At 34.2% G+C, this 25,882-nt stretch overlaps 4 protein-coding genes and 1 long non-coding RNA gene across 13 annotated transcripts; 3 read left to right on the forward strand and 2 right to left on the reverse strand.

Annotated features, from left to right (window-relative positions):
- Positions 1-1,004: 1,004 nt before the first annotated feature.
- Tnks (tankyrase) lies at positions 1,005-19,160 on the reverse strand. 4 transcript variants are annotated; one of them, XM_069121936.1, is made up of 13 exons: positions 19,145-19,160; positions 7,841-8,155; positions 7,050-7,252; positions 6,644-6,969; positions 6,302-6,555; positions 5,891-6,224; positions 5,656-5,786; positions 5,351-5,579; positions 4,885-5,270; positions 4,357-4,809; positions 3,724-4,250; positions 3,288-3,637; positions 1,005-3,190 (listed from the first exon to the last, which is right to left on the reverse strand). In XM_069121936.1, the coding sequence occupies exons 2-13, from the start codon at positions 8,031-8,033 to the stop codon at positions 2,950-2,952; spliced, it is 3,627 nt and encodes a 1,208-aa protein (XP_068978037.1). In that variant the 5' UTR covers positions 8,034-8,155; positions 19,145-19,160; the 3' UTR covers positions 1,005-2,949. The 4 variants fall into 4 exon arrangements, with proteins under 4 accessions (XP_068978037.1, XP_068978038.1, XP_068978036.1 ...); XM_069121937.1 differs by lacking the exon at positions 19,145-19,160 and having other exon boundaries at positions 4,603-4,809; positions 7,841-8,271; XM_069121935.1 differs by lacking the exon at positions 19,145-19,160 and having other exon boundaries at positions 7,841-8,270.
- Positions 8,796-11,188, forward strand: LOC138184201 (uncharacterized). Of its 2 annotated transcripts, none has more exons than XM_069121939.1 (8): positions 8,796-8,953; positions 9,029-9,326; positions 9,402-9,555; positions 9,643-9,785; positions 9,875-10,071; positions 10,154-10,538; positions 10,595-10,813; positions 10,891-11,188. In XM_069121939.1, the coding sequence occupies exons 1-8, from the start codon at positions 8,867-8,869 to the stop codon at positions 11,049-11,051; spliced, it is 1,644 nt and encodes a 547-aa protein (XP_068978040.1). In that variant the 5' UTR covers positions 8,796-8,866; the 3' UTR covers positions 11,052-11,188. The 2 variants fall into 2 exon arrangements, with proteins under 2 accessions (XP_068978040.1, XP_068978041.1); XM_069121940.1 differs by having other exon boundaries at positions 8,819-8,953; positions 9,057-9,326.
- LOC138184202 (zinc finger protein draculin) lies at positions 11,240-15,507 on the forward strand. 5 transcript variants are annotated; one of them, XR_011174283.1, is made up of 6 exons: positions 11,242-11,863; positions 11,946-12,103; positions 12,175-12,314; positions 12,387-13,150; positions 13,232-13,827; positions 13,913-15,506. XR_011174283.1 is itself a non-coding variant. In XM_069121944.1 (6 exons), the coding sequence occupies exons 1-6, from the start codon at positions 11,769-11,771 to the stop codon at positions 13,924-13,926; spliced, it is 1,278 nt and encodes a 425-aa protein (XP_068978045.1). In that variant the 5' UTR covers positions 11,242-11,768; the 3' UTR covers positions 13,927-15,506. The 5 variants fall into 5 exon arrangements, 4 of the variants coding, with proteins under 4 accessions (XP_068978043.1, XP_068978045.1, XP_068978044.1 ...); XM_069121944.1 differs by having other exon boundaries at positions 13,232-13,338; XM_069121943.1 differs by having other exon boundaries at positions 13,232-13,544; positions 13,913-15,505.
- A 3,395-nt stretch (positions 19,161-22,555) lies between the features above and the next one.
- LOC138184151 (uncharacterized) lies at positions 22,556-23,898 on the reverse strand. The gene is made up of 2 exons (XR_011174261.1): positions 23,757-23,898; positions 22,556-23,655 (listed from the first exon to the last, which is right to left on the reverse strand). It is a non-coding gene; the product is annotated as an uncharacterized LOC138184151 (long non-coding RNA).
- On the forward strand, positions 23,282-25,131 carry LOC138184150 (zinc finger protein 713). Its single transcript, XM_069121847.1, has 2 exons — positions 23,282-23,978; positions 24,517-25,131. Exons 1-2 carry the CDS (start codon positions 23,282-23,284, stop codon positions 24,792-24,794), a joined length of 975 nt encoding a protein of 324 aa, XP_068977948.1. The 3' UTR covers positions 24,795-25,131.
- The last annotated feature ends 751 nt before the right edge of the window (positions 25,132-25,882 follow it).

The raw sequence follows: 25,882 nt of genomic DNA on the forward strand, positions 1-25,882 counted from the left end.
TTCAAATGTAATGTTGTAAATTATAGAAAACTAATATATAATCGGATTTTGTTATTCTGTATCATAGAAATATCATAGAAAAGTTTTAGATTTGATAATTATGTGATATACATATGTACGTATAATGCTTTTGTTTGAAGTTGAATTTACAATAAAGCCGGAAATTAGCGTTGCGAAAAAATATTGATATATGTAACACTTATATTACTTAGAAAAATATACGACAAAAATATAATACATATTAAGGAATTGGTTTATCATAGTACGTTCTGTTTACTTTTAGATAAGATTCTCGGTTCTATAAAGTAGAGCCGGTTCACTATTTGGCCGCCATATTTAAATTTCTTTAAGGCATCTTTTATCATAGAGGATTGATTGTAAAGGTTATAAATACCCAAAAACCATAAATCATAAAATAAACTGGGATTATGATTGACTACCCCATAAAATTTGTAATAAGTAATTTACAATATTTTTGATAAGAATAAATATGAAAGCTTGAAAATTACGCGGTTTGATAAAATAGAAAAAACTAGTAATACCCCATTTTCTCAGTAATGTAACAGTATCGATGACGTATAATTTGTGAAAAAATACGAATTATGTAACGACTGTACGTCGTAGAAATGAAACAGAGTCGTTTGCTTCTTCATCATTGTCTGAGACATGGATAAACGGAGATATAAATGAGCTCCCTTGGTAATACGACACTGTCGCATTTCTTCAATGTAAAACTTTCTATTATACTCTAGCTTGCTCCGTTAAATCTATTGTCATTAACGACGAAAGATTACAAACGAAAATCTAATATAGCTAAGAACACGACAAAATATTAAGAAATTAGTGCACGAAGAAAAAGTATTAATTTTTTGTTTCATTATTTTTCTTTCGCATATTGCTATCGTCTAGTTACGTTTATTGAAACATTGATGTACGTACTTTTTTTAAATTATGAAATCAGTAGTAAGGCAAAAAACGAAGAAATGAAAGTGTAAAATCGGATGTAACAGTAAAACGATTTTTTTCTTTCTTAGAATCAGTCTATCTTCTTACAGTCAAAGCATAGAAATTGAATACGTTGTCGACTGTCGAATACAGTAAATACAAGGACAGAATTTTTTCATGTGTTAGTTTACAATAATTGATTACTTCGTGTCTTCGTGTAAGAGCGCAGGATTAACAAATGTTGATTTGTTGCGTCAGTTTCTTGAGCACTTATTTAACGAACACATATATTCGATATATACACCCATAAATAAAAACCGTCACCTAAATAATTATTAAGAGCATGTTCGGATATCGTAAAAACATCTGTTTTCTTGTACTTCACATACGTACAATTGTAAATTCGCATACTTCTTTTTTCCCATTAGTATTAAGAGATGTGATCTCCATATTGAACGCATATGTGTACGAATATCGTGAATTAATTGAAGCGCGGTTATCCCTATTATCTAAAGAGATCTCTTTAGCAATTTCATTAAATAATAATGAAAATAGTTTTTTGTTTACAGAACATTAAGTTCATCTTGTTTGATATTCTTTCTTTTTTTTATATAATAGAATAAAATATACAAAATTATAATATATTAATTAGTTTATACGATTCACATTAAAATATTTGTCGACTTTTTACTCGTAATTTTAATGTTTACACGGCTATAGACGTACAAGAAAAGAGTGGCTTCGTTGTGTAATTTGACAAATGAAAGTGTAACATATATTGTTCATCACCTGAGAAAAGAATCCAAACTTATACATAGAAGAGTAATAAAAACACGATAAAAGAATGTAATCGAAGTATATCGTGGAGAAAAAAAGATGTACGTACAATAAAATGTATATTTATGTACAGTATTTGAAATTGCTACGAGCTTATAGGAACCCTGTTGATAATGTCGACAACACGAGTGAATTTATTCTGTGTCCGAAATATCAACCGAATATATAAAATACTCGCTTACGTATATACATGTTATAGGTAAAGTCCAAACTTTAGTTTTATGTCAAAGTTTGAATTGAATTTTATACGATAAAACGAAGATTTATGTGCGAACGATACGAATACTAAATATAATACCATTCGTTGTATTAATCATTTTAATTAATCTACTATGAACGGAATCATTTGTGAGATTCGATTCGATAAATTGATCTTTATATTAGGAAGATATACCTTTTCAGAACTTTGTCAATAACAAATTGACTTTAGTCCGCAGATTGTGCTCATGATTATATTATGAAGACTTACAACGTATTTCTAGTTATTTACAAATTAAATATTTGCTCACGGACTTTACCCATAACGCATGTAATTGAAGTAATTGCTTTAACCAGCACAATTATTTACTTTGAAATTGACAAAGATATAGAAATACTATGCTTTTCTTTTTCACCAAATTTATACGATTTTTTTTAAAGATATTTTACATCACGCTGCAATCAATCGACAATTAGATGTGATGATTGAAACATCGTTTCGTACGTATGAATATAAAGATAAACACGTTCATCGACACCTAAATTTACATAAAAAATCATGCTGGTCTTCGATATATTCTAATCCATACTGATATATGTACACTGCAGTCAATATACATCAATAATCAGGCATGTATACGATTGCGTGGTCTAATTAGACCAGTATATTATCACAAAATAAATGCTAAAAATTAAATGTCCTATCAATTGTCTTCTTTCTTTTCAACGTTGAACGAATAGATCCGATATATATACTTATATATCGATAAATTTTATCTATCACTGTATTGTAGATTCATTCGAACAACCCTTTCCTACTTCAGCTAAAGAAGATAAAAAATGGAAGAATTGATTCCAAAACGAAATCGTAATTTGTTTCAACCAGATTCAAGACAGAGTGTTACACGTTCGAGGTCTCTGACAGCAACAAAGACTTCGAAACCTTGCCGCTGGGCTAGACTCTTCTGATCACCGTTCTTCGACACTCTCATTTCCACCACTTTCTTGCTGAGGTCTCGCGATTTGGTACGTGATAAGGTATTCCGGATATGCTTGTTCGCCTCTATAGACAACATATTCGGGGAAAGCTAAACCACCTTGGGACGGCCTACCCATTACACTATGGTGTCCTGGCGGTGCGTGAGCCATTTTCATCGCGGAAAATTGCAAAAATGATTTTCCCAGTGTGACACGACAGAGTAATAAATGTCTGTAAATGATATACATAATATTACAAGTGTAAGGAATAATAATAATGATTTTAGAATAATTTAAAGTTCAAAATTTATTCGTTTCTATATGTTTACCTGTGACAGATGTAACAACTTCGGTCCTTATGAGCAGGACATCCAGTACCTCCACATATTCCATACACATATTGATTACTTTTACTACTGTGCTCCGCAAAATAAATTCCGGCGCCGAACATACCGCCGATATACGCATGTCGTTCATCGAAACCCTTCTGAACGATCGCATTAATAAATGGACTACCATGAAATAACATCCTCTCGTTCGCCTGTGGCAAGCTCGATCCAGGAGTAGTCCTGGATCCAGTACTCGGAGAAGAAGGCGCGGCTGCTCCAACTTCCTCAGCAACTTCTTGTCTTCTATGCGCGTAACGTTCCCATAATTTACGATTTTGCACTTTTTGTATCTATTTTAGAAAAATTATAAATGAATTATTAAAATTGTTAGTTGTTATTTGAGTATACATTTTACAATCACGTATAACAAACCTACCCTAACTATGTTATATCGAGAAAATATACCACCAGAATGGCCATTATCTCTATGTTGTCTAATAGTGCTTTGCATTTCTTCCTCAACAGCTAGAAATTCTTTATCCTCAGCTAATAAGTCTACTAATAACGTCCCCGGTGTAATAGTCGGTTGCCATGGAGTACCGGCAGTTGTATTTAAAAGTTTTTCCATGCCTTTGATTAATTTATGTCTATAACCATACGCGGATACCCCAACTTGTTTCAGATCTTCGTGACCCATCTCCGCTAATATATCTAACGTAATCTGTTCACGTTCGAACAATTCTAATAAATGTTCTAAACCAAGGCTCTGAAGAAAACCGGCTACAGTCGTAATATTCGAATTATCTTTAGAATCTTTGGAATCTCTTTCAGAACACGTCTCAGATGGCGGCATTGGACTTAAACAAGAAGATGGTCTAGCAAGTGGTACGCATAGAGTCATAGCTGTTCCAGAAGGCATAATGACGGTTTCTTGAGTAAGTGGTGGTGGTGGCGTAACTGGAACTGAACAAATTTCAATGATATACACACGTATATACACACGCATATATATATATATAAACATACAAATATATTTGTAATTGTAGATGTATCATTGAAATACATTTACCCGCAACGATACTGGGTGGCCTACTGTTAATAGTATTATTACCATTACTATTTAAGTTAATGGCAACTCCGACGCCACTGTTACCAGATGGTATTGACGGTACTACTTGCTGTGAAGCCATAGCATCTTGCAATAAGCATCTTACATCGTCAGCGCAAGCTAGGTCCAAAGGAGTTTGTCCTTCTTGATTTTTCGAGAAAGGATCCGCGCCATGAGCCAATAAAAGGGCACAGAGCTGTGTCCTACCTTTCTGTGCTGCTTCGTGAAGTGGTGTAAAGCCCCATTTGTCAGTAGCGTTTACTACGGTATTATATTTGATGAGTAATGCGGCAATATCTAAATGACCGTAACTTGAAGCATTGTGCAAAGGTATCAATCCTCCTTTATCTTGAGCATTTACGTCTGCTCCACGTTCAAGCAAAAATTCGGCTACTTCCAAATTATTGTATCCCGCTGTATTAAGGTATTAGCAGGTTATATTGCGTGAATCAATACAAAAAAGAGAAAGATAAAAATTAAGAGACTTACCGGCTAAATGTAATGGAGTACTATTACGACCTTGTGCATCCCTACAATTAATATTATCTTGTGTAACAAGTCGCTGTACTCTTGCTAAATTTCCTTTCTTTGCTGCATCTAAAAGTGCACTATTCCCTCGTAATAAATCGGCTACGTCTTGATCACCATCTCTTACTAAATCTAAAGGTGTTGCGCCGTCTCGGTTCTTTTTAGTGGCATCTGCACCGTGTCTCAGTAACAGGCGAACTATTTCATATTTTCCTTTAGCTGCAGCTTCATGAAGTGGAGTGAATTTCCACAAATCCGCAACATTTACAGATGCACCATGTTTTACCAACAATTCCGTTACTTCATAATGACCATAAGAGCAGGCATTGTGTAAAGGAACGAGTCCACTAAATATATAAAATTGAATACTTTCTTTGATTATTGTGTTTAAATAACTATATAATAAATTGTATAACGAACTACTAACCCTTTATCTTTGGCGTGTACATCTGCTCCATGTGCCAATAAATATTCAACTACAGGCACTCTATTAAATCCCGCTGCAAAATGCAGCGGTGTGGAATGCCGACCATCTAAGTCTCGACAATTAACAGCCAATGGATTCGTCCGTAAAATTCTTTCTACTGCCGCTAAGTCGCCAGATTTACTCGCTTCTAACAGCTGCGCTTCCGCGTCGTCTGTCCCACTCGGTGGATCTGTAAAATAAAAATAAGAATAGAAACATTCTTCAGGTGAAAAATATTTGGTATCTGTAGTGAATTAGTTTCGAACCTTGTAATATTTTAAGGACATTTTCTGCAGCTATTTGTGCTGCAGTATAGCCCTGAAGTGATACTATAGATGGATCAACATTGTATGATAACAATATTCTGCAAGCTTGCACATTGTCTTCTCTAACACACCTGTTTATGCAATAATATTTTTTTTTAAGTAAGAGAATCATATATTTTCTCATCATAAAATAAAGAAATAAAAAACTTTAAATGTTCTAGACAATTCACGGTACCTGTGTAGTGCAGTTTGCCCTAATCCATCTAAAGCATTGACTTTTGCATTATGTCTAAGTAGCACATCCATTGCATCATAATGAGAATGATCAGTAGCAACATGAAGAGGTGTAAGATAGTCTTTATTTTTCTCATTTAAGGCAGCATTTTTCCTAATTAAAGATTCTATTACTTGTTTTCTCTTGGGATAAGGAGATGCAACGGCATAGTGCAGTGGTGTATCCCCAGTGTATGGGTGTTTAAAGTTTACAACTTCTTGGGACAGGTACTTTTTTAATTTAGTAAGATCTGCCTGCCTGCAGGCATCCAAGAGGCAGTGTCCCTTGTATTCGTCTACAATTAAAGTGTATCTAACAAAACCATGTTCTGTGTGCTTTTCTAGAAGAGTACTATCGACATAGGAAACATACATGTCAATCTTTCTTGTAATTCCAATGTCGGGGCTACGTCAATGGCGCTTTTACTGTGGCAGTTTAATTGAGTCGGATCGGCGCCCTCGCTTAAAAGCAACGAGCACACCTCAACTCTGGATTTGCTAGCAGCTTCATGTAGCGGAGTAAATGCCCACAAATCGCTGGCATTAACTGCTGCACCGTGTTTAAGAAGTGCTTCAGTCACTTCAAAGTGACCATACGAACAAGCATTGTGAAGTGGTACAAGACCTCTATAACATAATCATTGGAAACGAATTATTTCATATGTCAACTTTTAATAATTACATTAGATAATGCTGGAGTTAAAGAGAAATTTACCCTTTATCTTTTGCATGCACATCTGCACCATTTTGCAATAAAATTTGCACCAGTCTTGACCTATTGTATCCAGCAGCTAAATGCAATGGAGTAGATCTTCTGCCATCACTCGCATGACAATTTACATTTAAAGGATTCAGAAGTTGTAAAAGACGCTCCTCATTTCCAGATCTTGCTGCTTCTAACAATTCATCCTTCTTATATTCTCCTGTTAATACTGGTTTAGTTGCAGGATCTGCCAATTCTAATGCTGTTTTCCCTTCTGTATTTCTTATATTGGCGTCTGCTCCATGTTGTAGCAGAGCAATACACACGTCTATTTTACCCTATTAGAATAATATTGGATTTAATAAAATTGTCGCGAAATTAAATGAAAATTAGTAAATCGAATGAAATAAAATTATACTTTAATTGCAGCTTCATGTAGAGGTGTATAATTCCAATTGTCTCTAGTGTTTGGATTAGCCCCTGCTTCTAAGAGCAGTCTTACAACATCAGAATGTCCAAAAGAACAAGCATTATGCAAGGGATGTAGACCTCCATCGTCACGTGCTTGAATGGATGCCCCAGCAGACAGCAAGAATTCTACTACATCTATCCTACCATAACCTGTATATTAACAATAAAAAATAAACATTAGAAACACAATATTAATAACAACAATTTTCTCAGTCTTTTCTTCTTATAAAAAATATGTTTATCTTCCATTATTTCAAATAACATTATTTAAATTATAAAATGACAACATTGTAAACTAAGTGTTCTAATTATTTTAACTTTTAATGTAACAATGAAATCGTACATTGCCAATCATAAGTGATGTAATAAGGAAAATTCTAAACTATATATTAGATATTATCAATGTAGAAGGATAAGAAAATTTGGTACAAAGATTATGTTCTTCATTTGCGAAATGTAGAAGATATGAGTTTGTGTCCAGCAATAATTATTTTAGTTCTTTTATACTATAAAATATATTTAAATTTCATTATAAATATATTCGATTTCGAAAGAATTATTCAAATGGTAATATGACAACATTGAGAACTAAGTGTTCGAATTGTTTTAAGTCCGCGACATGACAACGAAATCTTATGGTTTCAATCGGAGGCTATGAATCGAAGGAAATTCCAAGTTGCATATTGGATTTTATCAATGCGAAAGAGTAAGAAAAGCTGGTGCAAAAATGATGCTTACCAGCTGCAAAATGCAGAGGGGTGGACTTGCGTCCGGCAGTGTCTCGAGCATTGACCGTCTTCGGTGTAACCAACGCCTTTACCCTTGCAAGGTCTCCGGTTTTACATGCTTCGAACAGTTCCCTAAGAGGATCGGTGTTTCCAGATCCCGATAGGGAATCGGCATTTGTCAACGTCGATCTACGTCCTGCCATTTTACACCGCCATTTTCACGCCACTATCCGACAGATACACTTCACTGTGTATGGCTCATAGTGTTGAAAGCTTTCACGACGGCACCGAGATGAGTTGCTATGGTACAATCTAGTGGCGCCGCCTTACACCCAGAAGTGATCATTTTTTAAAAGTCCCATAGCATGAAGTACATTAGTATTAGTAATTAGTACATAATTGTATTGTTGGATCTAGATGCAAGAAAGGGCCTCAGTACCCAAAAGTAACATTCAAAGAAAACTTAAGGCATTACGAAATTAAATATCTTTTTATTTATGATGGTATTTCTTGAAAACTGTTTATAATGTTTAAAAATGTAATATTCCTTCTTTGTATATTTAGTATTATAATAGTATTAATGATATAAGAAATTAATGAATAAAGATACTCATAGTCTTCTCTCCTTATATAAAATAGAAAACTATTATTCTCTAGAATAGGGATGTTATAATTGTTTGATAAAATTATATTATTTAGCAAAGACAGTATTATGATTCAAAATCCTTTTTGTAATTTTCTTCTTATATATATTGTATATAATAATATATAATAGTAAGAAATACGCAATAAAATAACATTTATTAAAGATTGTATAATTACTTTCTTTAGTTGTCACTCTTCTGATAAGCTAACAATATATATTTGTGTGTGTATATATATGTACGTATAAGGAATCCATATTTTGTACACAAATATTTTTTTTGTATGTCTTTGGAATGCCTTTGGAATACAACTTATGTATGTTTAATTTATGATAACAGTAGTATGTTGTATGTACAGTTATAAAATAATATAATTAAAAAAATAGTACAGTATGATTAATGAATCGTTTTATAAAAATGTATTTTTACTTATGCAAGTTGTACCTGCATCCCATGAGTGTACAATACACTTTAAAAAGGTATTATTAGGAAAATGAAACCTATTTATATAACTACCATTAATACTAGTATTTTTTATATAATACAATGTATAGGGAATGTTTGACAAACCAAATACCACAGGTTTTATTCACATTTCCCATTATCTCTTATCTGTGCATAATGCAAAACGATTTAAAAAAATGGTTACATGGCCAATTCTGAATAAGATGGATGAGAAAAGATACCGTATGGAAATAAGAGAATATTTTGCAGTTTTAGCGAATGAGAATCCAGATATAAATTTTCCATCAGTACTTATGTCTCATTTGCTACAAGCAGGGGGAAAAAGGATTTTAATTCTTATGTGGAAAATATCAGAAATTAGCTTAAAAGCTTACATTAGTAAAACATGTAAATTTTTATTTTTGACATAAGTTAATATCATCCATAATATTTGCTAATACATTGATAATTAATTCTGTGTAGGTCAAATTGAATTATTACAAGCTCCTAATATTGGTGATAGTAAGCACATAGTTCAAACATATTTTACCATTAAAAATATAGAGAAGGATAATACTATTTCTAAATTTCATGAAAACACAAAATTAAGTTTGAAATCCTTTGAACAGTACATGCGGTAAAATACATATATCTTTATTTTATATCTCAAAAATATTATAAAAATCTCAAGATATATATGTTAGATAAAAACTTTGTTTTTTAGGTGTAACGCTATTGAGTTAATAAAAATACAGACTGCTATTTTTGAAGTAAAAAGTAACATAGAGAAATTAATATCTAAGCTTCCAGTAAATTCATTAATTGCAAAGCGATTAATAGATATTGATGATACAGAAATTATAAATTGTTTGTATTTGATATCATAACATTTTATTCTAATAATTAAGCTAATTTTAAAACTAAATTGTAATATCTACGAATTTATAAATTTTCAGCATGGAAGAAAAGTGTTGCTCAAAATATTAAATTTTTAAACCAAAAATATTTGAAGCTTAAAAAGCTAGAGACTTTTAGTAGCACGTTACAAAATTTAATTTCAAATTTATGTGTAAACTGCATATTCCTTGATGGGAGAAATCTTCAAAAAATAAATAGTGAAACACTTTTGTTGTATTCAAATAACAATATCCAGGTAAAAAATATAAAAATTAAAGTATATTTCACATAAGGATTAGAAAGTTATCTAAATAATTTATAATGCATTTAATTTAAAGCTTGGTAATGGATTATACATAAAAGGATGCTTAGTATTTAAAATCCTATTATCAATATTTGATCAAAAGCTAAAACAAATAAAATATTATTTAAAAGTGGATAAGTCATCAGATTTATTAAATTGTGATAAAGAAATAATACAGCATTGTAAAACAGTTAAATCTTTGGAAGAGTCATTTGAAGAACTTATGAAACAAGTTTCTAATAACTTATACGATTTACAGCATAGCTTACAAAAAAAAACCATAAATTATACATTAGATGAAGATATATTAAATTTTATGGGTTTAGACACAATTTTAAATTCACCAGAACTTAATTTATGTACTGACTATATATGGGAAGAAAAGATAGCAAATCAAATATTGGTCTCTCCAATAGAAGGTAAGGTTTCTTATCAGATAAATAATAAACTTTAATATTTAAAAAATTATTTTTAGGGAAATATAAATACTTGTTTAAAAGACACAAATGCAATATTCCGTTTGGAAGATCAACAAGATATCAAGTTAATGATAGCCTAGAGAGTGTCACACCAAGCTGGGAATCTCCGCAAAAACAATTAGTATACAAAACAACCTCTGTTAATAAACTCAATGTTTCTCCAAAATATTCTAGATTATTTTCCACTAGTGATAGAAGAAAGAATTATTTGAAAAGTTTGTAATAATGTTCTCAAAGAAAAAAACTAATATGTTAGTATATTTAAGCATAAAAATTTTACATATCTTTTCAGATAATAATGCAGCATCTACTCCAAATAGAAGTATAACACCAAAAAAATCTAGCATTCAAATTCCAAATACACAAGAGATAAATATAGATGCTGCAATTAAAGATATTTTTGATCTTTCTTGTAAAATTGCGGATGTTGTAGTTTCCATGTCTAAATCTTAATTCAACTTACAATTAGTAGTTCCACATTACAAGGATGCCATGCAATTTGAGAAAAAGTAAACACCAAAGTAATTGAAAATAATGTATTTGTTGTATAATATATATGTACATTTCAAATTAAATTAATGAAAAATCTATTTTCACAACAATTTGTTTTTCTTGGTTTAATAATTTCAACACTGCTTAGAATACTGAAGTAAAATGTGTATATATAGAGATAAGAATACCATTTGTGTCTGTTACAAGATACATATCAATTCCTTTTTATAGGCTTTCCTTTTTAGATAGATTCGTGTAACTTCACATACATGTTTATCCTTACATACTCTCCCATGCATATTTAGGGGACCAGTTGCATATTACCAGATATTATATACATGTAATACGATACCAATTGACGTACATATATAAATTATGCCATGCAACAGAGGAAGAACGTGATTGGTTAAATTTCATTCCATCAATTAATCTGTAGCCGCTTGTATTGTATAGTATAACTATCTTACTTTAAATGCAACTGCTTTTTGATTATTATACACCACTTATCCCTTATCGTTTTTATTAATTTTTAGCTTTGAATACCAGTTATTAGTATTCGCAAAAAATTTTCAGATTTTAGGTTAGGATTCGTTTGTGTGCAATTTTACTTGTCTACACATATCATTCAGTTTTTGTGAAAGTTTGTATTTGTTTAAGAATATCTTTTTCATCAATACAATGTTATCTTGCAAAGCACACGGTTGTCTTTCAAATGAAAATACGAAAATTGACGGTAAAGATATTTTACTATTTTGTTTTCCTCAAGAAACTGAGTGAGTACTTGTTATTTGATTGTTTATAATTGCTCCATGCTTGTGATGCATAACATTTATGTTCGTTATTTGATATTTTCAGTCGAAGGAATGAATGGTTTAAGAACTGTCAATTGAATGAAAATACTGAAAGTGATAAGATGCTCTACCTCTGTGAATTGCACTTTGATAAAACATGTTTTACTGATTCAATGGAATTAATTTCTAATGCTGTCCCAACTATTTTTACCAAATTAGATGGTAGGTATAGCTGTAGTACGATTCTTTAATTTGTTTCAGTATCAATATTCTTAAAAATATTTCTGTTATAGAAGGCCAAAGAAAACGTAAAGCCGAAGATGAACCCAGGTGCAGATCACCTACAATTCCATCAATAAAGCAGAAAAAATTGGATAGCGATTCTCATAGCCCAGTGACTCCACCACAAAGTCCTTGTAATCAATTAGAAAATGTAAACAATTTTATTATTTTCTTGTTTTATTTGCTGTGGTTAATATTTTATTAAAGAACTATGGTGTTTTAGAATGATAAAATGAATGGAGAAGAGAAAATGGACATATGTTCTGATCATGAGATATCATTAAATGAATCTGTTGATATTAAACCAGAATTGTATCAGAAAGTGGCAATAGAAAAGAAGCTGTATCGTTTAACGATACAAATAGATAAAATATATGGGAAGCCATGTCCAAGATCAAAAAAACTCAGAATGCTGGCACAGCTAACAAAAGGAAGCCAACAATTCTCAGAGAATATGTATAATATTAATCATGGAAATCAGTCTCTAGAAAAAGTTAGGAAAAAAGAAATTTGTAAAGAAGGTGGATGTAAATTGAAAAAGTCAATTTATGATTCAAAGCCAGCATTTCAATGTGAATACTGTGATAAATATTACGTAATGAAACAAAGTGATGACCAAGTGGAGAGAAATATTTGTACCATGTGTCATCAAACTTTTTCATCTTCACAATCTCTATATCTTCATACTAAAACTCATTTTGTATGTGATATGTGCCAAACTGAATGTAGCTCACAAGTGACTTATGATAAGCATATAAGATTACATGTCAGTACCGATCCATTGCATCCATATAAGTGTCATCAGTGTACAGAAACGTTTGAACTTAAGGAAGATGTGAGGCAACATTATCTAATCGTTCATCCTACTATACAATTACAAAATACAATTCTGCAAGTGACTGCACCATCTTTGACGCAGCAAATATCTCAACGAGAACATCGTTGTATTAGTTGTAACATTACTTTTAGAAATGAACAAGCCTACAGGTAGCATCTGTGATTATAAATGTATATCAATAAAACACTATAATATCTAACGTGGATTCTAATGTGGGAATATTTTTATAGGAATCATATAAATTCCCATAAAAAGAAAGAGGGTCTAAGGTGCAATATTGGTGATAATACCAACAATGTATTTCCAGTACCTAATCCGTTAACTGGTAGCCAAATAGGTATTCTTCGAGCTGTAAAATTCAGTTGTAGAGTATGTTCGATGGAATTTGATAACGTCGGTGAAGTTGATAAACATACTAGAACTCATTTGGAAAAAGATAGTGAGGAAGAGCACAAGTGTAATATCTGTAAAAAACTATTTAAAACGAGCATACAACTCAACGAACATTTAAAGTACCACCTGTCCCGTGCACATTCTTGTCCCGTATGTTCCAAAACTTTTATTAACAGAACTACCTTAAAAATACATTTAAAAACGCACGGTGAATCGTAAGTTGTATTTAATTTATGAAATTGCGCGAATCTAATTTAATTTCGGTTTCCGGTTGTGTTAGAGATCGAATATCATCGTTTTCGTGTATTTTGATGTTTATGGTGATATGATATCGGTAAGGTTCCTATACGTGGAAACCTTTGTATAACGTGTACAGAGTTGTTTTATCTAATAGACTTTTGTAGCCAATGATGAGGCAGAGAAAAGATATTAAGTATGTTTATAAAAGGATTATTAAATTCTTCAGTAGTAATTCCCGCCTCTCTTTTTTTCAAATAATCAATTGGATTTTATTTCAGTGTCCGTAACATAAACGTAGCTATAACACGGCGACCGCTTTTTTTAAAAAAGAATGTACAATATACGAACGTCCTAGAAGGAAGAGCGGATTTAATACCAAGATCAAATTCCATCACTGCAACAAGGAAAGAAGAAAAAATGCTTCATCGTGAACACGAAGCGAGATTGTACAATTTAGTGACGAGTGTCGAAGACGAACATTACTCTTGACGTCAATGTGTCTTGAAATCACTGCAAAGTTTGGCCGAAGAATGAAAATAATAGCAAGCGGATTTCTTTGAAGCGTTCCGTTGTGCTCGAGGCCGACGGAATGAGGCGCGTAGAATGATCTTGATTCCTGATCTTTCCAAAAGGAGCATTCAACAATCATTGGCAACTACGGTGAAATGGCGGAGGAGGAAGAGAGAGAAGGAAACGAGGGCAAACGAGCCGATCTTGAAAGGGAGCCGACTATCCATGGCGGAACAATCGGCTCGATGTTCACGGTCATCCTGTCAACGGGAACCACTTCAAACGTAGCCGGCCTCAATGTGTTTATTTGGCTAACGTCAAATTTACTCGTGGAAAAAGGAAAGCTGCTTGTACCCTAGCCAACACCTTGCTACCTCTGTTCATAAGCTGCCGCTGTTTTCTTCGCGTCCCGAGCAAAATCGGATCGTTTTGTCGCGCTCGGTCATCGGCACATGGGCGTGGCTCGTGTTGCCCTATTGTCAACCTTTGACTTTTCTCGAGTCAAGTACTTTCTGTTGGCTAGTTCTCGGTAACGTAGCTCGCGTCTCTACTTATGTCAAGGAAATGTGTAATTCACGCATTGACTCGCATGCAGATTCGTGACGAGAGAAATTGTTTTCGACATAGTGAGTATTGAGTTTCAATTGCAAAGTTTCTGTTTGTTATTCCGTATACATTAGTGGTAATATGTTTTTGAAAGCGAGGACTGTTTTATATGACTATCTTGTTCTATAATTATCGGAGTTTTCTTACATATCAGTCGAGTTGTAAAAGAAATAAAATAAAATAAGACCGGAAGATTTGTAATTGACAAAAGAAACAGTTTGAAATTGTATATATTTGAATTAATAATAGAAAAGAGAGTGTCGATGTATTTTAATTCGTATTAAAGATAGAGATATATGTATGTCCACGTATTTAGTAACGCTTTGTCATTGGCATAATGTGGGACGACAGCCGACCAGGTATCATCGAAATAAAGAAAAACACTCTATAAATTCGCCATGGTTTTCCACGGTAGCTAAACAGTAAATCCTGCCTGTATGTATTTCTACCTAAAGGTTCCGTGAAAATTAGGGACGTGGAAGGTCGTCGCGTAACAAATTGCGTGATTTCCCGTGGACGACTAAAGAATTTTATATAGAGAAAGGGCACGAAGTACATTTTAATCTCTTACTGTCCAAGATATATTGAATGTATCGAGATACGTTACTTTTGTTAATTATTAGAAGCAAGTTTATGTAAAGGAACTATAGAATATGAGAAAATTAATGTAAAATAAAGAAATCCTCAGATACTGTAACAAGTGTATCGAATGAATTAATCTTTGACAAATCTATTATTATCAAATAAATTAGTCGTCTTGACAAAGTAAAATATACGAAGTTTTATTTAACCTATCTGCAAAATTTAAAAATTCAAAGGTGCAAAATTTAAAGATTGGAAGATTGTCGAAGAATCAAAAATTTAAAAACTGAAATTGAAGAATTCTCATTTCCAGAAATTATATTAAATCCTTATATTAAATTATAGTAAATATATTACTCCAAGTACAATAATTTCAATTGTACAGTCCAGATGACTATGTATATGCGTATATTTTGTAAATACTTAATTCCCGAGGCTACCCGCAAATTTTCCGCTACTCCTATCGCGAAATTTTAAAATCATCGACACGATGATCGATTCGTCGCGTATTTTCACGCGGTTCTATTTTCGCAAAGGCGGCAAAGAAGAAACTTTGAAAAGAGACGTCCCGGTGTTAAATTTGCACGCCACGTTTCGTCAACTATTCTTGGGCAAAGGGTTGCTCGGCTGTCAAACATGCTAATTCAAAGTCATGTCGTGGCGACTGGTATTCACAGTTGGGACGATGTTTCCCGATTGTTCAATGGACGTCGTTTATGCGGCATCAAAGTGCCGACATCGTGATGCAGCTGCGTCCACGCTTTTCTTGGTATCACTTTTAACAATCGCGATGCGTTTTCTTTCGTAATTGATAATTTTTCCATACTGTTGTATCTTTTTTAATTCTCTTTCTGGAACTGAAAAAACGAAGGTATAAGAAATTATTGAAATCGATGATTTATATTATTGATCAGATGAATTTCAAGATGTATTGTTCAATATTAGCATCTATAAGGTTTACGTTTAGTAGCCTGAACAAAGAAATTCCTTTAATTTTAATATCGTTTATTTTGATACCAATAATTGTAAGATATTCTTCTCATACACATATAAATTTATGAATTTTCAATTTAATATTAAATTCTAAATTTTCTTATATCCATTCTGTTACAATTTCTCATTACTTTTTATAATGGGAATATTAATTGTATCTAGTCCAATCGCTTTTGAATTAATTCCAACATTTTAATATCAAATTATGTAATGATAAACTATGTACATAGATTATGTAACGACTTGCAATGATAAACTATAAAACAGAGAGAAAGAATAATAAGAGAAGCGATATTCTACAAGTATTTACAAGGTAGAAACCGCAGGACGTGTAAGGATGCGCGTTTTTAAGGCAGAAAACTACGAAAGACGTCGCACCATGGATATAATATGAACGAAGGAGGAGAAAAATCGAGGAAGAGAACAAAAATGAAAAGAAGAGACAGGATGACGGAAACACTCTGTGAGTTGCGAGCACGGGCCATCTGGCAGAACGATCTTTTATAGGATCTATCTATCCCGTGTTCTCTCTTCAATGAAGGAATCACTCGCGTGGAAGTTCCTGGCCCTTTTGATTAATGGCTGACGAGATAAACTGCGATCAAAGAGGATCGACAGAGGCTTGGCAACTTTGCGGATATTCTTTGTTTGATTCTGTTGCGGGAAAAGTCGAGGCGTTGACCTATTGAAAGTTGAATCCCTGCCATTACGATGACCGCAATGTATGCAAGGTTTACTGTTGCGGCGCTTCAGCTATTCTCGAATTCGCGTCTTACGTACTTGGTGCGGTATCCTATAAAAATGTTAACTACTGTCAAATAAAACAGTAAAAAGAAGCTATAAACAATGCTATAAACAAAACGTTATGAATGTGCTTTTTCATTACATGCTTGAACAATACGGAACCGTTATCAATATATTATAACATTGCTAAAACTATGCTCGTTCACTTTTGATAAAATATTAGGCTCGTTAAATGTTGCTCGGAAAGTTCGTTCCGAGTTTCAAGGAATTTGCTCGACATGAAAAATCATATTGAAAAGTTTTTCACCGAAAAACCTGACAGGTTCTGCAAGGGTGGAATATTCAAGTTACATGAAAGACGGAGAAAAGTTATGGAACAAAATGGTACCTACATATGGAGATGTAAATCGGAACGAACTTTTCGAGCGGCCTTTCGAATCTTTTCCAATTGCTGTAAAAATACGCGACAATTCAGGCCATACGCTTGTCACAGCATATACGGTCCTCAGAGGCTGAGTTAAGATTGCGCGGCTTGAAATTCGAACGTTCGTAACCTTATGGTCGTATAACAAAGAATGTGATTGCGATAAGAGAGATTCGGTAGAAGGCTCGGTTGATCAAATTCACACGGCAAGTCGATGGCACAACGGCGCAACGCGTTACGTCGTGCGCAATCCTGGGCTCGCTACACGCTCGGATGACCTTCACGAGGGTTGAAGTCGTGGCAAACCCCATAATAGCCCTCGAACGGGTCCCACCCTCCCTGGTGAACAGAAAAGCTTCGAAAGTGTGCACAACCGCACAGTCGCCGCCCCTTGCATGGCGGCTCGAAATTTGATTATGCCCCTTCCACGTGGATGAATCCAACAGGATTCATCGTTGGTAGTACCCGTCTATGATTTATACCGCATCTCTCTCCCATTCTTCCCTTCTTCTTTCTTTTTCTATTTCCCCTTACCGCAACGACAAGTTTTCTTTGTCGTTGCTCGGTGAAAGAGCACGTGCGTTTTACGCGACTGAAAATCATTGTTTCGATTATTAAACAATTTCATTTTAGCTATGCAGGTTACGGAGAGCGAAGGTAATCGGGCAATTTACAGCAGGACGATCCTTTTGGTTTTATTCGTGTCATTACATCGCATGGACGTGAGATCATGTTAGCGTGGAAAATTGGAACGTAAAATTTGGAAGTTGGAAGAATCGATCGAAGATCGGCGTATAAAGATTCGAGTAGTCGAAACGTTAAATTAACTTTGTGTAAAGAGAAACACGTGTAGGTAAGATCGTGATCGATACTTTCCAAGTTCTTCAGTTTCAAATCTTGAACGTTTCGCGTTATGTGCGTGTGATTTCTTTTTCTTTAAGCTATATCGTCCACTTATTTTTACGAAGTTTTTGTACATCACTTTTGTAGGTATTCATTGATCTAAAATAGTTCTGAGGGTACGCGTCTAGCATGATCTAGAATAAAAAGGTGTAGATGATCGATGGTCATCGTAGCTAGTCAGAAATTTAGTTTCATATTGTTCGAGGACAATTGGAGGATAATCGGTCAAGTTTAATCGCCCACGTGTGGTCCACGTCTATCGTTCCACCTCGAAAACATGTTTGTTTTTTTGCGTAGAGATCGCAGTTTCGAAAAATTGGAATAAAATTCTATACCGATCGATCGGTCATGTGCTCGTGACAGCGGTACAAGAAGATCCGACGAGGCACGCGGCCTGATGCAATGTTTTTTGTGTTTATCGAGCGATTGACTTTTTTCATTTATTCGCAAAACTTCCATAAAAAATTTATTAGGTCAAGTCAGAAAGATATTCGTGAACGTATTAAAACGAAGATCCTCCAAAGTTCAAACGTAACTTCTATAAACTCGAAGTTGAGCGATCTTACAACGAAGTAAGAAAGTAAATTAATCAAGATTTCAGATTCATCGATACTTTTATGAGTTCAGCCGTGAGCTGTTCATTTACCGCTAACACATTCGAAACATGGTGACATTCAAGCAAGGGAACAATAACCAGTAAGGAAATTACTTGTTAGATATTACGGGCAAAAGGACAAAGCTTACTTACCCGTCTTAAAATTTCTGAATTGTTTAACTGTCAACAGCTCCTTAATTAACGACAACTGTAATCTGCGCCAATTATAATGCAAATTTCTCGGGAACGAGGAAACTGAGATATTCAGTCATAAAACTCCCTTCTCATGTATGTTCCAGCTATTGAAATAAAATATTTCTATCGACTATCGTTATATTTATTATCGTTACTATCATCGTTGCAGAAACTATTTTATTATTATTTTAAGTTCGTCGAGTTTATCATCAGCTAGTTTGCTATTGCGATCACTTTGAAAGCTTCGAATGGCGTGTATCTAAAATGCGTTGTAAAATGTAAGGGAAGACGAGTATACTCAGTTGAACTCAGATTATGTGCGACTGCTATAACACAGAATTAAGTCGTAACGAAATAACTAAAATGACGATAAAACATAATACATAAATAAACGATAAATAAACGTTCCTATACTTTCGAACGTTCTTCTAAGAAATTTAAATTCGACAAAAGCGGTTATAGAAATGTACGTATACGTATCTGTTAAGGATAGGAAGAAAGTTGTTATTGCCAAGCGAATTTGTTTACGCGGGTAGCGCGATCAGGCGATGCAGATTGATCAGTGAAAATCGGATCGAAACGGAAACGAAGAACAAATTTTTCGATGAAATGGCTTGAAGGCTTTTCCGCTTGGTTACGAGTCGTTGTTATGACGTTCAGGTTGAAAAGCAAGACGGATCGAGGGATTCTTAGAGAATTTGGCCGATCCATCAAAATCGCGACAGAACGTTTACGTTTTCCTAGCGAAAAAGGCCTGGGTAAATATTGCTAGTCGCTTTTCCGGTATTTCTTTGAGCGTATTATTGCAAGCAATATCAAGAGCATTTCCGAAATAATCCTTTTTAGAATTCCTCAGCTTCGAAGAACTCTCAGCGAACTTTGCGTAGCTTTTATTTGGCATATTTCCTGTCGTTAGCGTCTTCTTTGATTGCCTTCTTAATATTTAACGAAAAATTGAATTTTCGCCACAAGTCAGCTATCTGTAAGTCCGCCAGGTAGATATAATTAGCAAAATGCAGTTAAAATCTGTAAGTTGCTGAACAAAGTATCAACTTTCACGGATTTCATTCGACAAAAACAAATCACGGATTAACAAATATCGTTATATAATTTATTTAATTATATTAATATAATAAACGGATTAACAAATGTCGAAATATAATTACTTTTGTAACGATTAAACTCTTGACACTATGCTGCTATTAAAAATTTCAGATGACAGATCCTCTTACTGAAACAGTGTTTAATATTTTCCTTAAATCAATCTCTTTTTCTCTCAACTAGCTATTATTCGCTGTATCCATTCGCAACTATTCTAAGTCTTATCTAAACGATCGAAACGATCTCGCCTTCGTTCTATATGTAAACATCTGTCTCTTTATTGTTATTTAATTCGATCCTGTTCGTGACGGTAATAATATCGTTACCGATTATTCGTTAACGAAAATAATAAACGTATCGTAATACTAATCGTAATTTCCTTTTGTTCTTTAATCATCGGCTATTCCCTGAATTGTTTCGTGTACTTTATCATCGTGCACCCCGTAAGCGATTTTTGAAACTGAACTCCTAACGCAGTTAACCGGTTAAATCCTCTCTGATCGTCTACAGATATTTATCATAGAAATTCTTCTAAATGTTACCTGATTAGCAATGGAAAAATTTCGCATATTCGTTTCATAAATCGGCAATGAATTAACGATCCTCGCATTTGCGCAACGTTCTTCCTCGACGAAGAAAACTCCCTTCGCCGTTTTGAATTCCCTCACACACGTACATTTCCTCCCCCCTACTCGAACCTTTCAAAAACCGGGCTCGTTTCTTTCCTCGATTTACCTATATGTCGATCTATATAACGACGTCGCATTTACGCAATCCGAAATATCACGTACTTGACGTTATAAACATCGTGTCGTGGAATCGGTAGCGAAACGGTCGCGGAAAATCCCTGAGGTTGGTTTTGTACAGGAGTATCGTTTCGAACAGAAGGACAAACTTGCTGCAAGTGTAACAGAGATAGATAAAGCATATCGGAGGGAAAATAGACGGCAAGCTATGTATGGCCTGTGGCCCGTTCTCGCGAAGGGTAGCTTAACTTGGAGTGTTACAATAAATCAAAGACGCACTTTTGCGCAGCTCCACCCTCGTAACTTTTGCAGAATACCATCCCATAGAGAACACGACTATCCCATAGCAGAGCCGACTGTCCTGTTTCATTGTGTCTAAAGTACCTTCTCGCCGGTTCCATTTCATCGGACGTATAAACAATTTATCGTTGCTTCCTGTCCACGGCACTCGGATTCGATGTCGAACGTTGAGAGAAACAATTCGAAGAGAATTATCATGCGAGATATTATAATAAGCCTTTGACGTTTCTAGATTTTCTAATTGCGGTGTTTAACGCGAGGTATCGTAGCTTCCATGTCCCCGAATTTCCGATTTTTTAAAGTTTAATTGTTTCAAAGTTCCACCTTCTAACGTTTCACACGTTTCAAATTTTTTTCAGAGTTTAGATCTCTTCTACGTTTTAGACTTTCAAAGAATCGGAATTTCAGAGCTTCGGAGTCTCGCAATCCTTCGTAGTTTCGAATATACGAAATTTTCTTGCGATGACCTTTATCAAGTCCTTTCATCGGTCTAGTTTTGTTTATGGATGTCAGAGTTTATGATTTTAGACGTAATTTGAAGAGACAATTTTGTATGAAAGTATCTTTTGCGGATTTTCTATTTGAACGTTTTACTAGCGTACTTCTGGTCTGGGGTATTGCAGCTGAAATGCGTAAGATAACCTTGCTACTTGTAGTTGTGATTTTTTATTTGGTAGTATATATTTATGTTTTGTTATTCGTATATGCTTATTTTGTTTTTACTCTTTAGATGTCGTACTTTTATGAAGTACTGGTGAAAGGTTAGACAATAATATTTTGCTCAACTAGCTTAACTATGTCTAATTTATTTTATAATTTACTTTAGTATATATTATATCATTTAGACAACCAAAAATTTGTCTAGATTACATTTTCGTCAAGCATATATGTTTTTATTATACATAAGGACTACAACAATTTCGATCAAGTTGTTCAATTTTACGTTCTAATACATTTTACATATGTCCTTCTCATGTATCTTATTCATAAAAGTTATTAATTATTTCTATCTACTCCGACTCGATTTTCCCTAAAATCGCAGTCAAATATTAAAAAAGTATATAGGAGTCTTTCTTTTACATCATATTGTCATGAAAAGATTCTCATGTTTCTTGTACTTCCAATTATTCATCGATAGACGATAGGTATCGTCAAAAGAAATTTGCTTTGCAATTCATTTGCAGAAATTTCTTTTGCATTCGATAAAATATGAAATTTCCCCTTCGAAATTTCGATAAATATACAATTTTAATATAGTCCTCTCGATTGAATAATGTAAAGTTACATACGTTAATTTAAATCAACAATCATGATAGATCAAAAACAAAGCAGTCCGCGACGAAATAGATGACACATCTAACGAATAAAATTAAAGGTATGAGGCACAAAGGTAAAGATAGGCGTCGAGCATGCAGAGCTGCGTATCGACGATGCAATTCCTGTTGATACGCCGAACTCGATTTCTCTTTCTTTCTCTATCTCCTCGTCCTTTCGATCGGTTGATTTTGTCAAAAGGGCAAGAGTCCGTGGCCGTGGCGACCGATTAATTTCCGACAAAAGGGGCTGCGTATCTCATAGCCCTCGATCGGCCCCTCTAAAGCCTACCTTCGCCCTTAGTGGAGAAGCGTGTGTCCCTTTTTCCCTCACCCTCGTGAGTGGGGCAAGTTACCTTTTATAATGAAACCATCCAATCCGGAGTGGAGGGTGGGCACACGACGTTGCTATATTACCGTGGGGTGAACGCTGTCAGATCTAACAGTCGTCCTTGGGATACCGTGCTTCGAAAGTGCAAGTTGCAAGAAGTTGTTGGATAAATATTGACTATTTCTCCAGTGATGAAACTTGAGTATCGTCCAGTCGTTACGTAAAGTCACATACCATCGAAGAAGCATTGTTACTGCGGAAATCGAAGAACTTTTCATCGAAGGCCACTTTCAAATTCACCAGCATGTGCGACGAACTCAGCGCAAGATTGTTTCGGCCCTGGAGCAACTTAGATACGCGGGACCACTCGAAACAGATCGAGGTACCAGTCGGTCATGATGATAGCCATGACATCGTCGTTGCTTGTGAAGGAAAAGAAGAAAAAGGGTGTTACAACATCTTTATGATCCGTGGTAAAGCGATCGAAGCTAGTTCCTCGGAAGTCGGAGTTTCTTCTCTTAACTTACCTGAAAACACTGGTGGCTCCGGACCCAGTGAAGAACAACTGACATCGAAGGTTGTTCATCCGCTAAACGATAATTCGTTGCGCACAGCGGATCGTATAAAAATGCCGTTGGTCCAGGACATAGTAGATCCTGTTTTCCATCCGATGTACAGCTGGAATTCGTTCCGCAAATTTAATTTACCGCATCCTACTTCGTTCGATGCGGTGATGGTGGGTGCGCGGTTACCTACTCAGATGGGAATAGCCTATCCACCTTGGATAGATATTAGAAAATCGCAGTTTCTCAGCGCGTTTCAATCTTCGTACGATGTTCGAGGCAATCTCCATGCAGAGACTATGGACCGTGCCGTTCAGATCTTGCAGCGACAAGCGAAGGAACCGAAAAAATTGCGTTCCAAAAGGTTTAGATGTGAACGCTGCGACGTCGCGTTCAGCAATAACGGACAGCTCAAGGGACACATCAGAATACATACCGGTAAGTTAAATAATAAATAAATATATAAATAGTCTGATATGCCGCCGTTTAAGGATAGGATAAACTTCTAGGTCGCTTCTTAAGTAAACTTTAATCAAAGAGTTGTGGTTGTTTTTGCGATTAGAGGATATACTTTAGTCCTAGAAACTTTTAAACTGTCGAATTTTTGCACTCTCGAGCTTTCGATATTTCAGTGTTTCAAAACGTCGAAGTACATTAATCTTTCGATGTTTTGGAGTTTCAAAGTCTTAGATCGTTAAATCGCGCAACATATCGAAGCTTTAGTCTCGAAATTTATGAATTTTCATATATCTAAATTTCCATATTTTCAAATATATTCGGATATGGAAATAATTCAAATTTCCAAACGTTCGAGTATCGAAATCGTTCAGGTTCCAAATATTTATGATCTAAGTATTCAAACTTTCAAACGCGAGTCGTCGTGTTTCTCTTTTTTCCTATAATCCTCGTTTAAATTCTTCCAATTCTTGACATCGTATAAAAACAATTTCTAAAAGAAAATATTTTCTAATTGCAGGAGAAAGGCCATTTAAGTGTGATGTTGAAAATTGTGGTAAAGCATTTACAAGAAACGAGGAGCTAACAAGACACAAGAGGATTCATACCGGACTTCGACCACACGCCTGTCTCGTTTGCGGAAAAAGTTTCGGAAGAAAGGATCATCTGAAGAAACACATGAGGACACATGAAAATCGAGATTATAGATTGTCGGCGGCTACATTGGGAATGTTTACACCGGGCCACATACTATCGTCTCAAGGACTTCTATTTCCACATTACAATTTTCCAACATGACATATTTATTCCCAACGACTACTTTAATTATTATAAAGCATAAATATAATGTATATAATGTATAGATGTTATACGGATATTGTTGAGTAATGGTTGTTATCTTGACAGAATGATTCTTGGTCTTTTTCAAAAATCATTTATCAAGATTGTTTTATAAATCGTACTATATTTTTGATACAATATCCTTTATAACACCTTAGCGAATAAGGACCGAATCTATGCTGCTAGTCGAATGTACACACATTATGAATTTGTAAGAGAGTTTATAAAAGAGCTTATAATTATTTATACATATATTTATGACGAATAAATTGTTATCTGTTTCTTTAATTGATAATTTTCAATTTTATTCTTGTCAAACTTACACGTTCCTTAATCGATTCAACTTATAACGTACTGAGTCGGCATACGTAATGTTTAACAAACAGTAAAGAGATTTCTAATCGAGTTCTCGATTTTCGATAATTTTAGACAAAATTTATAAACTATTTTTCCTATTTTATTATTTGTTGGTAAATTATTAAGTCTCTCTAAAACTTCATGGTCTAGTTTTACCTAGAATTCGTATAAATCTATTATAATTACACGTGTAGAATATTCTATCACTGTGTTATTGCGTTTTATGATATCGATATCAACGATAGTTCAGTCGTTATGATTGTCAGTTTTTAAATCAAAATAGGAGACTGTAACGAACGACGATCTTCGTTCTTATGCTAAAACCAAATTCTTGTTTACGTATCACTCGCCTCTCGGAGCAATTTGAATTGTTATTTACTCCTATTAAAATCTCTGAAGAATTTTACTCCCTCTTACTATGCATCCAAATATAAAAGACAATTAACAAACAAATTCTATATGACACAGTGATTTTTAATAAATAAAATGGCCAAGCAATCTCAGAGCTTACAGTGAAAATACAAACGTAGATGAAGGATTAAGGGCCAATACCTATTCGCAAATAAGTATTTACAAATAAATTTAAAAGTAAGCGTTTAATAAATACGAAACGTTAAGGATCAAAGGCGTCGAGTATCGACACCACCATTTTCTCGACAATTAAATTTAAGATGGCTGCACGAAAATCC

Source organism: Bombus flavifrons, chromosome 10 (assembly GCF_040668555.2).
Source record: "Bombus flavifrons isolate JBK064 chromosome 10, iyBomFlav1_principal, whole genome shotgun sequence".
NCBI lineage: Eukaryota > Metazoa > Arthropoda > Insecta > Hymenoptera > Apidae > Bombus > Bombus flavifrons.